Source organism: Macaca thibetana, chromosome 16 (genome assembly GCF_024542745.1).
Source record: "Macaca thibetana thibetana isolate TM-01 chromosome 16, ASM2454274v1, whole genome shotgun sequence".
Taxonomy (NCBI): Eukaryota; Metazoa; Chordata; class Mammalia; order Primates; family Cercopithecidae; genus Macaca; species Macaca thibetana.
In genome coordinates, this window is record NC_065593.1 from 60,819,635 (window position 1) to 60,833,606 (window position 13,972).

Below are 13,972 nucleotides of genomic sequence, written 5' to 3' on the forward strand. Positions count from 1 at the left end.
GGTGCTAGCAGGATCCCATTTTCCAAATAAGGAAGGAGAGGCGGGGGCGATGAAGCACGCACGCTCAGGTCACACAGCTGGCGGCAGGAGGTGAACTCCGGCTTATCTGATTCTCAAGCCCAAGTGAGCTGCTGCATTAAACTGTCCTTCCGCACCGCCCGGTGGGACGAGAATCAGACCAGACCATGGCTGGGAAGTGGCATGTCGTAGGCATTCCAACATGATAAGTAATAATCATATTTCAAATGTCCCTTCACCCACCCAGAAACCTCCAGGCTCCTGAGAAATCACAAGCCTTGGCCGGGCATGGTGGCTCAACATCTACAATCCCAGCACTTTGGAAGGCCAAGGCGGGTGGATCACCTGAGGTGAGGAGTTCGAGAGCAACCTGGCCAACATGGTGAAACCCCCGTCTCTACTAAAAATACAAAAATTAGCTGGGCGTGGTAGCACGTGCCTGTAATCCCAGCTAGTCAGGAGACTGAAGCCAGAGAATTGATTGAACCTGGGAGGCAGAGATTGCAGTGAGCCGAGGTCGTGCCATTGCACTCCAGCCTGGCAACAAGAGCAGAACTCCATCTCAAAAAAAAAATCACAAGCCTTTACCTATAGCAGACGCCTCAGGCAGAGCCACTCAGAATCCTCAAGAATTAGGAAGGAGAAATACAGCATACTGCTTGGCCACCTGCCAAATTAAAATGTTCAGGCCTGAAGGCATCCCCAGGGCATGTTTGCAAGGATGGGTGAGAAGTTGTGTGTTTTCGCGGAGGGTGAGGATTCTGAGGCAAGGATGCTGGGAAGCTGGTTTTGCCCTTAAGAGAAATGTCTTGTGCTTCTCTATCCAGAAAAAGAGAAGGTAATCCTTCATTTAAAAAGAAATAAGAAATAAAATTGTAAAAACAACAAAAAAAGTTCTTCCAATATTTGCCTGCGAACTACGTCTGGGATTTGCTTCAAAATAACCCACTTGGGTGGATGCTGATGAAACAAACCTGGATGAGTCAATCATTTCCCAGCATGGGTATCCGTCCATGGGTCAGCCTGGTACTGGCCTCTCTCCTTGCAATTCTGAAATTTTTCATAATAGGTTTTTTTTTTTGGTTGGTTGGTTGGTTTTTTTTTTTTTTTTTAAGTCGGGGGGGACAGAGTCTTGCCCTGTTGCTCAGGCTAGAGTGCAGTGGCGTGATCTCAGCTCACTGCAACCTCTGCCTCCCACGTTCAAGTGATTCTCCTGCCTCAGCCTCCCAAGTAGCTGGGATTACAGGCATCCACCACCACGCCCGGCTAATTTTTTGTATTTTTAGTAGAGATGGGATTTCACCATGTTGGTCAGGCTGGCCTCGACCTCCTGGCCTCAGGCGATCTGCCCGCCTCGGCCTCCCAAAGTGCTGGGATTACAGGCATGAGCCATGATGCCTGGCCATAAGTTTCTTTCTTTCTTTCTTTTTTAAGTAGAAAGTAGGAATATGGCCAGAGCATCCCACCACAGACTCTAAGTGGCAGAGTCAGTGAGCAGTGATAAGTAAGGGACCCTGGAGCCCCTCCCCACAACCCCACCACCAACCACTCTCCCTCCCCACCCTTCTCCCTGTTGACATCCATGCCGTCCAAGAACCCTCGGCTGTGAGTAATAAGCGCGCCTCTCGGTGGGAACATGTGTTTCCAATCATCAGAGCGGCAGTGAGTCACCACCAACAGCTGCTGCTGTCTCCGTCTCCCTGCACTCACCTTCAGCCCGGTGCCGACAGCCCAGGCTCTGCCCCCACCCAGCTCTGGCTCAGCCAGCCTGACCCCCTGGAGTCCTGGGTGTCCTCCGGCCTATGGGCCTCCCAGCACCACTAGCTCCCTGGTCTGAAGCAGCACTTGCCTCCTCCACCTGGATCACCCCGACTCAACCTCCAGGTCCCACTCGAGACATCCCAGACAGCGCCCCCAGACCACCCCAACCCTGCTGGCACCCGTCCATTGCCCTGGGTTGCACCACAGTCACCGCACTCAGCACACTTTTTACAATGGTCTCTGTCTCTTTCATATTAAAGTTGTGTGTTTTTGCAGAGGGTGAGGATTCCAAGGCAAGGATGCTGGGAAGCTGGTTTTGCCCTTAAGAGAAATGTCTTATGCTAAGATAAGCCATTGCAGAATAAAGTTGACATGCTTCTCTATCCAGAAAAAGAGAAGGTAATATTAAAGGATGGTTTGCACTGCAGGAAGGAGGGGCCACTCCCCATCCATTTCCCTGGTGTCTGCACAGCCCCATGGCTGGTGCCCAGTAAATACCTGTTGAATGAATAAATGAACTATAGCCTTAAGAGGTTACAGTCAGTGGGGGAGACAGACACGAGAATGAGAAATCCATGAGAGAAAATGCAGGGAGTCCAGATGAAGTCAGGGTGATAAGCCACAGAAATGCGGTGTCCACCTCTGCCGGTTGCTAGGACGACTGCACCTCCACCCCGCCCCAGCTGGGCCCCTCCCCGGGGCTGCAGCTCATCACCTCATTCTCAACTGGCTGTTGCCTGGTGAGCACAGGTTGGAGGCCAGCCTGGTCTTAATGAGGAAGGATGGCTGAATGTGGGGCAGGCAGTGTCTGATGGGGCCGGGAGTGATGTGGGCTCTCTCATTGACGAGGCCACATCCAGGGTGTTCTGCTACCTCCTCCAAGGGGTCAGAACCACAGTCCCACAGGACAGGGAGCACCAACAACGACCCAGAGCACCCTCTACCCCCGCAGGCAGCCCAGCCCAGTGCAGGTGCGGTGGGACACCACCTGTCCAGACCTCGGAGCCTTCCTCATGGGCATCCACGGCAACACGGTTCTGTGGCCGGGTGGCACCTTCGAGGGGAGGCAAGCAGGGGCCGGTGAACGCAGGTGACACTGAGGGGTGACGAGCCGTCGGCCTCATTCCTGGGCCGGAGAGCACCAGGACAGAACCAGGGTGGCCGGGTCATGCTGGAGGCAAGGCTGAGTGTGATGGGCGGCAGGACTGTCACAGGTGTCCACAGAGCCCAGGGGCCCTCTCAAGGCTGAGAGGAAGGGTGGCCATGCCAAAAAATGAGTTAATGACTCAGACCCAAACCTCCAGAAACCAGCTGGGAATGGCAAGAAGGATCTGACTCGCTTTCCAAAAAGCTTGGCTCCTCCTCTCCTTTCTCCTGCCTCGCTGCCTCTGATCTCGGTGGTAGTGACCACAGCCACCCCAAGCCTGCCCTTCCTGCTGTCTGGCTCTGCAGCTCAAGGTTGAATGAGGGCCTTCAGGAACTCTAGCCCTCACCCCAACCCATCCTCCCAGGAGGAAGTCCAGGGACTCAGACCTGCCCCACGCTTCCTGAAGCTGGCTCCAGACACACGAGGCTGGGTTTGAAACTGGAGGTAACGAGAGTCTGGTTCGGGCCTGATGCTGCTGCTGGCCACAGGGTCCATATCACAGAGAAACTGAAGCATCCCCAGAGAAGAGAGAAAGGACCAGAGGGGAGGACAAGGAGGAAAACAGGCGGGACAGGAACCAAGAGAGACAAACAGGCCTGGGGAGAGGGGAGGAGAGAGGGGACATTCTTGGGCACAGACCTAATCACAGCCTTGAAATGAAATTTACTGCTGCACTCAGCATGGGACAGCCGCCAGCTCCACCAAGCCAGTCTCCCTTCTGTTTGTACGAGGTGATGACATCATGGCCATGGGTCGTCACTCACACGGAGGAGGAGGAGGAAGGCCAGCTGGCGGGAAATCTGAGCCTCCCCTGGCCAGGCTTCCAGGCAAGGCGAACCCGAAACCATGCAAGTCAGCCTCCACAAATCCCTGCTGAGCTGGGCAGCCGCTTCCTTCGCCGTCCAGCCCTCCCTCATGGCCAGCTCCGGTCCCCAGAACGCCAGCTGACGCTGCTTCCTGGGAAGAGTCAGTGATGGAGAAGCCCTGGGGACCGTCTCTGCTCGCTGGCCCTGGTCCCCAACCCGCCCATGAAAGGAAGCACATGACGGCATGCCCAGGGCCAAAAGGAAATAGCCCGGGCATGAGGAAACACCAGCCCCAGGCCCCGAGCATCCAATCCCAGCATCTCGCATGTTCCTCCTTGTGCTTATAGGAACCAGTCTACAGGAGGATCCAGGAGAGCCAGCGTCACAGGTGTGGGGGCAGACAGGTGGGGAGAGGCGGCAGAGCTCAGCGGCATAAACTCTCGGGGGTCCACAGCTGCAGGAGCCTCTTGGAAGGAGGGCCCAGGGGCCCTGCTCAAACTGTCCTTGCAGGATAGGAGACGCTTCCGAGTCAAAGAGGAGGCAAAACCCGGCCACAAAGAGGAGAGGCACTGCCATTTCAGCCCACATGAAGCAAGGTCTGCAAAAGCAGGGTGGAACCACTGCTGCATCCAGGTGACCTCCCTGCAGGAAGGGTTCATGTGCTTTCAGCCTGAGTCATCCAGTTCAAGCTGTTTACCTGTGGCAGTCTGTGGAGCCAGTGATGTCGTGGGCTTCTTGCTTACCACCAGGATGACCTCTCTGCCTCTCCTCTCTTTCCAGAGTCACTGGAGACTTGACCAGGGCAACAGGGCTGGCTTTGGGGCTGCGGCCTGAGGCTGTGAAGGCTGGAATCCAAGCAGGTTTGCTAAAGGGAGGTGCCCTGGCTCATGGCTGCTTTTGCCCTGAGGGGTGCCTGTCTGTGGAGGGGCAGCAGGGTGGGGTGACAGTAGATGGAAGTGACGAAGAGAGGCCAAAGTCCCACCTTCTCAAAGATGGCCTGTAGGATGGCATAAAATAGATCAATAGACTTTGCAAAACAAAACCCAAAGGGAAGGCCAGGCGTAGTGGCTCATACCTGTAATCCCAGCACTTTGGGAGGCCAAGGTGGGCGGATCACTTGAGGTAAGGAGTTCAAGACCAGCCTGGCCAACGTGGCGAAACCCCATCTCTACTGAAAATACAAAAAATTAGCCAGGTGTGCTGGTGCATGCTTGTAGTCCCAGCTACTCGGGAGGCTGAGGCAGAATTGCCTGAACTTGGGAGGCAGAGGTTGCAGTGAGCCGAGATTGTGACGCTACACTCCAGCCTGGGCAACAGAGCGAGACTCTGTCTCAAAACAAAACAAAACAAAACAAAACAAACAAACAAAAACCAAAGGGAGGCACGAACCAAGAGTGGCTGGAAGGTGGAGCAGGATCTTTAAAAAGTGAACCCTGATGGCTGCGGCCAAGAAGGCTTTAACCGTGTTATACAGAAAGGGTGGGGAACATTTGCACTCCCACCCCCAGGGCTGCCCATTTCAGGGCCGGACCCTCATCGAAACGTTACACTACCTGCTCCACACAGAGCAGGACAGAAGATACCCACCTACCTGAGTTCCCATCGCCCAGGCGCACCCACTAACCTTTCCGTGAACACCTTTGTATGCTGCTTTTTTTTTATGTTTTATTTTTTTGAGACTGGGTCTCACTCTATCACCCAGGCTAGAGTGCACTGGCGCGATCTCAGCTCACTGCAACCTCCACCTCCCGGGTTCAAGTGATCCTCCTGCCTCAGCTTCCCAAGCAGCTGGAACTGCAGGCATGTGCCACCATGCCCAGTTAATTTTTGTATTTTTTGTAGAGATGCAGTTTCGCCATGTTGTCCTGGCTGGTCTCAAACTCCTGGGCTCAAGGGATCCTCCTGCCATGGCCTCCAAAAGTGCTAGGATTACAGGCGTGAACCACCATGCCTGGCCTGTATACTTCTTTCTAGATCCACTCACATATTTGACTTCACATAAATGAAATATTATACATGCTATTTTATTATGGAAACTTTTTTTTCTTTTTTCAGAGTCAGTCTTTTGCTCTGTTGCCCAGGCTGGAGTGCAGTGGTTCAATCAGAGCTCACTAAAGCCTTGAACTCCTGGGTTCAAATGATCCTCCTACCTCAGCCTCCCGAAAAGCTGAGACTGCAGGCACAGGCCCCCATGCCCAGCTAATTCCTTCCTTCCTTCCTTCCTTCCTTCCTTCCTTCCTTCCTTCCTTCTTTCCTTCCCTCCCTCCCTCCCTCCCTCCCTCCTTCCTTCCCTCCCTCCCTCCCTTCCTCCTTCCTTGTTTTCTTTCTTCTTCTTTCTTTTTTCTTTCTTTCTCTCTCTCTTTCCTTCCTTCTTTCTTTCTTTGTCTTTTTTCTTTTCCTTTTCTTTTTTGGCAGAGTCTCACTCTATCACCCAGGCTGGAGTGCAGAGGCACGATCTCAGCTCACTGCAAACTCCGCCTCCTGAGTTCAAGTGATCCTCCTACCTCAGCCTCCCGAAAAGCTGAGACTACAGGCACGTGCCCCCATGCCCAGCTTCTTTCTTTCTTTCTCTTTCTTTCTTTCTCTCTCTTTCTTCTTTCTTTCTTTCTTCTTTCTCTTTCTTCTTTTTTCTTTCTTTCTTTTTTTCCTTCTTTCTTTTTCTTTCTTTCTTTTTTTTCTTTCTCTCTCTCTCTTTCCTTCCTTCCTTCTCTTTGTCTTTTGTCTTTTTCTTTTTCTTTTCCTTTTCTTTTTTGGCAGAGTCTCGCTCTATCACCCAGGCTGGAGTGCAGAGGCACGATCTCAGCTCACTGCAAACTCTGCCTCCTGGGTGCAAGTGATTCTCGCGCCTCAGCCTCTCAGGTAGCTGGGACTACAGGCATGCCACCACGCCCAGCTAACTTTTTGTATTTTTAGTAGAGACAGGGTTTCGCCATGTTGGCCAGGCTGCTCTGGAACTCCTGGCCTCAAGTGATTCACCTGCCTTGGCTTCCCAAAGTGCTGAGATTACAGGCATGAGCCACTGCACCTGGTCTTGGCCACCTAATTTCTTTAATTCTTTGTCAAGATGGGTCTCACTGTGTTTCTCAGGCTGGTCTCAAACTCCTGGCATCAGGTGATCCTCCTGCCTCAGCCTCCCAAAGTTCTGAGATTACAGGCACAAGACACTTTGTCCATACCATGGACACTTAAAAGAAATCTTTTTCGGCCAGGTACGGTGGCTCATGCCTGTAATCCCAGCACTTAGGGAGGCTGAGGTGGGCAGATCACTTGAGGTAGGAGTTCGAGACCAGCCCAACCAGCATAGTAAAACCCCATCTCCACTAAAACCACAAAAATTAGCTGGGCGTGGTGACAGGTGCCTCTAATCCCAGCTACTTGGAAGGCGAGGCAGGAGAATCGCTTGAACCTGGGAGGTAGAGGTTGCAGTGAGCTGAGATCGTGCCACTGTACTCCAGCATGGGTGACAGAACGAGACTCCGTCTCAAAAAAGAAAAAAAAATCAATTCTGTGCCTGGCCTCACTCCCCTGACAATCGGTGTCAGCAGCGTGGTGCGTGCCTTGGTCTCCAGGCTGTGGGGACCTTCACTCTCCTATCTGCATTCTTGTTCTCTATGAAATAGAACCTTTTTGTTCCTATGTCTCTGCACCTTGCTTTGCTCAGGACCGAAGACTTTTATCAGTTAGTGGTTTCCAACCAGGGCCATTTTGCAATATCTTAAGACATTTTTGATGGTCACAATTGGAGAGGTGCTGGCATCTAGTGGGTCTAGGCCAGGGATGGTGCTGAACACCCTACAGTGCCCAGGACAGCCCCCCACAAAGAGGGATCTGGCCCAAATGTCAACTGTGCCAAGGCTGAGAAGCCCGGCCCCTAATGAAGAATAATACGAATGAAATCCATGTCGAAATGCCCTTCAGCACGTTCGCCACAGAACAGATGAGCAGCTCATGCTGCCTGTGGATCTTTTCTCAAAAGAAAAGATCTGGTGGGTCCCAGTCACTCTATTATTATTATTATTTTTTTTTTGAGATGGAGTCTTGCTCTGTTGCCCAGGCTGGGGTGCAGTGGCATGATCTTGGCTCACTGCAACCTCTGCCTCCCTGGTTCAAGTGAATTCCGGCTAATTTTTGTATTTTTAGTAAAGATGGGGTGTCACCATGTTGGCCAGCCTGGTCTCAAACTCCTGACCTCAAGTGATCTGCCCACCTCGGCCTCCCGAAGTGTTAGGATTACAAGCGTGAGCCACCATGCCCAGCCATCACTCTTGTCTCACCTTCTTGTCATCTTCAGGATGTCCTGTGGCGAACAGCCCCACCAGTGGACGTTGGGGATGGAAACCTGGGCTGGGTGCCCATTGTGACCAAGAGTCTGAGGTCCGGCTGGATGGGGAGGCACAGATGAGCTGCCTGCTCCTCGCTGAGAGCCATGTGTCACCTGACTGATGTGTCAGCTCCCAGACAGCCAGACTCAGACATGGTCCCCATCTTTCCCTACAGCTGCCAGCTCCCTGCCCCCTGAGACTGCCCGGGACACTCCCCTGAGGGCAGAGTTTCAGCTGTCAGCAGGGGGTCAGTTTCCCAGCTGTGTGGGGCCAAAGTCCATGCTGTCTCTGGATGAGAACATCTGGCTCTCTGGGAACCTCCTAGAAAGAGTGGGGGCGCTTCGGGTCCACTCAAGCTGTCTCCAGAAAGAGAACGCGACTTGCTCAGGGGAAGATGGCTCTCATCCAGCCTGGGAGGGCGAGGCCGCTGAGAAGAGCAGTGTCCTCCTGCCAGCCCGGTACCGCAGGGAGGGCATCCTGCCTGGTGGCCTGAGACGGAAGCAACAGGGAGAAGGCCTTGGCACTTCCTCCGGCCCCAGACAGCATTCACCATGTCCAGCCTGGGACGTGTTTGCCGGGTGTGTTTGGGCACGGGTGCACACATGCCTGACAGCTCTGCTGTGCTCTCTGCCGGGAAGGTCTCTTTAAGCGGGTAGGGGAGCCAGGCGATGTTCCTCGTGGGAAGCGGTGGCCCCTGGACTGTGGTCTGAGGGCCCTGAAATCACCCCCACACTTCACAGGGCTCCCTCATGCTCCTGTCTGTCCTGAGAGGCTGAGAGCCTCTGCTCTTAAACTGGTCCAAGCCAGGGTCCCCCAGGCTGTGGCTGAGCTGGATGTCCCCTATGGTCCCTGGTAGTCCACCCACCAATATCAAGATGAGAAGTGAAGGGGGCTGAAGCAATGGGCTGGGCGTGGTGGCTCATACCTGTAATCCCAGCACTGTGGGAGGCCGAGGCGGGCAGATCACCTGAGCGCAGGAGTTCCAGACCAGCCTGGGCAACATGGTGAAACCCTCTCTCTATTTAAAATACAAAAATTAGCAGGGTGTGATGGTGGGCGCCTGTAATTCCTGCTGCTTGGGAGGCTGAGGCACGAGAATTGCCTGAACTTGGGAGGCAGAGATTGCAGTGAGCCGAGATGGCGCCACTGCACTCCAGTGGGAGACAGAGTAAAAATCTGTCTTTAAAAAAAAAGGCAGTGAAACAGTGGAGGGAGCTCCCAACCCGGGGTCAGCTTTGCTCTTTCCTCTCTTGCCCTGGGCGTGGGGCATATGTCCCTTCCCCTGTGGGTGGCGGCCCTTCCCCGTGTTCAAGTTTGTCTTGCAAGGTTGAGCCCTCCTGGCCACAGAGCACAGAGAAGGACAAGGAGAAGGAGCGGTTTGCAGAAGCTGCATCTCTACAAAAAATACAAAAAATAGCCAGGTGTGGCCGGGTGCGGTGGCTCACGCCTGTAATCCCAGCACTTTGGGAGGCCGAGACGGGTGGATCACGAGGTCAGGAGATTGAGACCATCCTGGCTAACACGGTGAAACCCCGTCTCTACTAAAAAATACAAAAAAAAAAAAAAAATAGCCAGGTGTGGTGGCGGGCGCCTGTAGTCCCAGCTACTCGGGAGGCGGAGGCAGAATGGCATGAACCCAGGAGGTGGAGCTTGCAGTGAGCTGAGATCGTGCCACTGCACTCCAGCCTGGGCAACAGAGCGAGACTTTGTCTAAAAAAATAAAAAATAAAAAATAAAAATTGCCAGGTGTGGCATACCTGTGGTCCCAGCTACGAAGGAGGCTGAGGTGGGAGGATCACTTGAGCCTGGGAGGCAGAGGTTGCAGTGAGCTGAGATTGAGCCACTGCACTCCAGGTTGGGTGACAGAGCAAGACCCTGTCTCTAAAAAAAAAAAAAAAAAAAAAAAAAAAAGAGAAAAAAGAAAGAAAAAGTGGGTTTGTGCTGCCATGAGCCAGATTCCAGTCTACTCCCTGTCTTCATTAGGTTCCTAGTGTGAGGCCTCAGTTTCCTTGGTTTTGAGGTGGGAGGACCCTAACTGGAAAAGAAGGTGGAGCGTGGTCAATGGGACAGAAGCTGGCTCAGGAGCCAAGACCCTGAGGGCCCCAAGCAGCAGGGAGATGGCTGGGTCAGCAAGCTGGGAGTTGTGGGCTGTGAGGGAGGCCTGGCTTCTGGGACTGCCCTCTCACTTCTCTGCTGTGCCCTTGGGAGAGTCATTTGGCCCCTCAGACCTCAGTCCTCTCTGCATCTGACTCTACAGCCCCAGGTCAGCCATTCACGGCACTGAACCAGAAAGGGGTTCTGTGCTCACCATTTTGTGGCTCTGGAGTCTCTGCATCTGCAGCACCTGCCCTTTCACTGGGCTCCCTGCCCTCACCTGGGCCACTCACCACAGTCCCATCCTTCCAGAGGATGCGTCCGATCCTGCCCCTCTGCTCAGAACCCTCCAAAGGATCCCACCTCACTCAGAACAAAATGCACATCCTCCCGGTAACGTGGCTGCCTTCCGCTGTGTCCCCTCCCAGCCCCTGCTCCTGGCCTCCTGCCTCAGCCCTCCTTCCTCTCACTCCTCTGCCACACCACGGGCTCCACCAGGTCCAGCACCTTCCAACCTTGGAGCCTTGCGTGCTTCCACCTGCTGTTCCAGGGATGTTCCTCTGTTCTCTAGACACTGAATCTCACTCTTAGGACGGTGTCCAGGCTACAGCAGATGCTCAAATGAGTATTTGTTGATGGACGGAGGAAGGAGGGAGAGAGAGAGAGAGAGAGAGAACCAAGAGAAAAGGGAGGAAAAGAAAGCTGGAAACTTCTGGTTTAGAGACCTGTTTGGAGGAGATAATGGTAGAGGCAGCAGAAAAGTAGGGTACTCTCTGGTGGGGGAATTGAGGGGGAGAGAAGATTTTTGTTTCGTTTTTAGACAGGGTCTCACTCTGTCACCAAGGCTGGAGTGCAGTGGTGCGATCTCTGCTCACCGCAGACTTGACTTCCCTAGGCTCAAGCGATCCTCCCACCACAGCTTCCCTGTAGCTGGGACTACAAGTGTGCGCCATCACGCCCAGCTAATTTTTTTTTTTTTTTTTTTTTGTAGAGAAGGGTCTCACTATATTCCTCAGGCTGGTCTCAAATTCCTGGCCTCAAGCGATCCTCCCACCTTAGTTTCCCAAAGTGTTGGGATTACAGGCGTGAGCCACTGCACCTGGCAAGATTTCTGCTTAACTTTTCCTGGGAGCAATTCCAGCCTGTTTGTGTGCTGGTGCGGATGTCTTCGGGGAGGGCAGTCCAGGACGCAGGTGCGAGGCCTTGGGTTGGAAGTTCCAGTCTCATGCCCCCTGACCCTGGAGCCCAGGCCCGCCTTTCCTCCCAGGTACATCCATATTGGCCCCGCCCCCTTGGTTGTAGGCACCACGGCTGCTCTAAGTATTTATCACCCTAACATGTACCTGATCATTTATGTGTAGAGCTTGTCTAAAAGACCGAGAGCCCCTAAGCTACCTGTTTCTATCATGAACTGACAAATTGAAACACAAGCTCAACCGCATTTTGTTCTCCTTGTAACCAAAAAGAAGGAAAGAAAACAATGAAATGGTTGCAGGCAGCCAGCACATAACAATTTTCTGAATTAACTGTACTTTTAAACGTTAGCTTCAAACATCATTTTGTGAACGACACAACTCTATTTCACGCTAACAAAAACTGAAAAAGTGACTTTGGATTTGTCAGGGTGCTAAAAATAACGGCTCTGCTTATTTAACTTTTCTCAGAGCTGTTACAAAGCATACACAAACAGAAAGAAGCTGTTTTTCCATTCTTTCACTATTTTCCAAAATTTCATACCTCAAGTCAGCACTGCACAGTTTAGCGGACAATTCTTCTCTTTTTTTTTAAACGGAGTCTTGCTCTGTCGCCCAGGCTGGAGTGCAGTGGCGCCATCTCCGCTCACTGCAACCTCCGCCTCTTGGGTTCAAGCGATTCTCCTGCCTCAACCTCCTGAGTAGCTGGGACTACAGGCGTGCACCACCACACCAGGCTAATTTTTGTATTTTTAGTAGAGACGGGGTTTCACTGTCTCTACTAAATGTTGGCCAGGCTGGTCTCAAACTCCTGGCCTCAAGTGATCCTCCCGTCTGGGCCTCTCAAAGTGCAGGGATTACAGGCGCAAGCCACCGTGCCCGCCCTGATTCTTCTTGTGTCATTTTCCTAGGCTTCCATCTCCCTAGCTGGACTGTAAACACCCTGGAATGCTGATCTCAGTGCAGCAGTGTCCACGGAGCCCCTCGGGGCACACACCGGATGTGCAGGGTGGGTGCCCGCAGCCGGGCGCAGGCAGGTTCACAGCCAGGAGGCCCGCCTCACCACCCTACACATGTTCATCCCTTCATATGCCTGGGTCTTTCCTGGAACACAAAACTGTTTTGGGAAAAGTCCTTCGGCTCCCACATTTGTGGGCTAAGAGAGGAAACTGTGAGCGGAGCCCAGCCAATGCCTCTGCTGCGATCCTACTGGCTCCTGGGCGCCTGGGCCCACCCCCGTCTCTTGTTGGCTGGTCAAAAATATGGCCAGTTTATATAAAATCCTGTTTTGTTCACAGTAACCACACCCCCACCCCCCAACTAAACTGGCCAGGCGCACTTGAAATTCTAAGGCCTCCATTTGAAAAAGGGATCCTGTCTGTTTCTCAATTGGCCACCCGCCCACAGGAACGGGGAGGCGGCGATAGGGAACGGCCCCTGCTCCAAAGGACACCCCTTGGCTCGCCTCGAGGCTGAGCTCGAAGGGACCCCGGGGTGGCGGGGGACGGAGCAGCGTAGCACTCCAGAGTCGAGCTGGAGGGGAAAGGGTGGCGGGTGGGTGGCCCGGTGCCCTGGAGGGACGGGGCGCGAGTCCCACGCGCTGAGTCAGGGCCCCCGGGCGCAGAAGGCCACCCAGCGGGGACAGGGGTCGGGGGGCTGGGGGCGTCCGGGGACCCCCGCACGGGTGTGGGCCGCGGGCGCCAGGTGGTGCGGGAAGCCCCCGACGTGCCAGGCCGGGCACAACAAAAGCGCGGGCTGGGGGGAGGCGCGGGCGGAGGGGGAGGAGGGGGCTGCTGGGAGCGCCCGGAGCCTGCATTGGCCGCCAGCCACCGGGAGGAGGAGCAGAAAATCCTCCGAGCGCAATAAAACGGCGGCACGGCCCGAGCCCGCAGCAAACACATCCGTAGAAGGCAGCGCGGCCGCCGGGAGCCGCAGCGCCGCTCGCCCGCCGCCCCCCACCCCGCCGCCCCGCCCGGCGAACTGCGCCCCGCGCCCCTCCCCTCGCGCCCCCGAGACAAAGAGGAGAGAAAGTTTGCGCCGCCGAGAGGGGCAGGTGAGGAGGGTGAGCCGCGCGGGAGGGGCCCGCCTCGGCCCCGGCTCAGCCCCCGCCCGCGCCCCCAGCCCGCCGCCGCGAGCAGCGCCCGGACCCCCGGCGGCGGCCCCCGCCCGCCCAGCCCCCCGGCCCGCCATGGGCGCCGCGGCCCGCACCCTGCGGCTGGCGCTCGGCCTCCTGCTGCTGGCGACGCTGCTTCGCCCGGCCGACGCCTGCAGCTGCTCCCCGGTGCACCCGCAACAGGCGTTTTGCAATGCAGATGTAGGTAAGGAGCGGCGACCCCCGCCCCCGCGCGGGGCCCCACCTCCCCCACGACCCCCGTGGGTTCGCGGACGCCCCGCCCGCCCGCCGCTGGCCGAGGGACCACAGCGCCCGCCTCCTGGTCCCTCGGCGTCTTCTCGAATCTTGCAAGTGGACGCCCAGAGCCGACTTTCTTTCACCCCTCCCTCCTCTCCCTTTCTTTCCCTCTCTTTGCCGAGATGCGTCTCAACCTCAAAATTCCACCGAAATTCCGCCGCAGCTCCAGCCCCAGGAAAGGGAGCCAGTTTGGCTTTTGGCAGGCGGCGCACCCTGGGATG

General features: G+C 55.0%; 2 protein-coding genes across 2 annotated transcripts in view; one reads left to right on the top strand and one right to left on the bottom strand.

The window, feature by feature from the left end:
- The window catches only part of ENGASE (endo-beta-N-acetylglucosaminidase), a 639,565-nt gene that overhangs the window by 153,274 nt on the left and 472,319 nt on the right, over positions 1 to 13,972 (bottom strand). The gene's annotated exons all lie outside the window — the stretch shown is intronic.
- Positions 13,231 to 13,972, top strand: part of TIMP2 (TIMP metallopeptidase inhibitor 2) — a 71,258-nt gene continuing 70,516 nt past the window's right edge. The window contains exon 1 of the mRNA XM_050764446.1: positions 13,231 to 13,659. Coding sequence (XP_050620403.1) covers positions 13,530 to 13,659 — 130 coding nt within the window. The 5' untranslated portion in view covers positions 13,231 to 13,529. The remainder of the gene's footprint in view (positions 13,660 to 13,972) is intronic.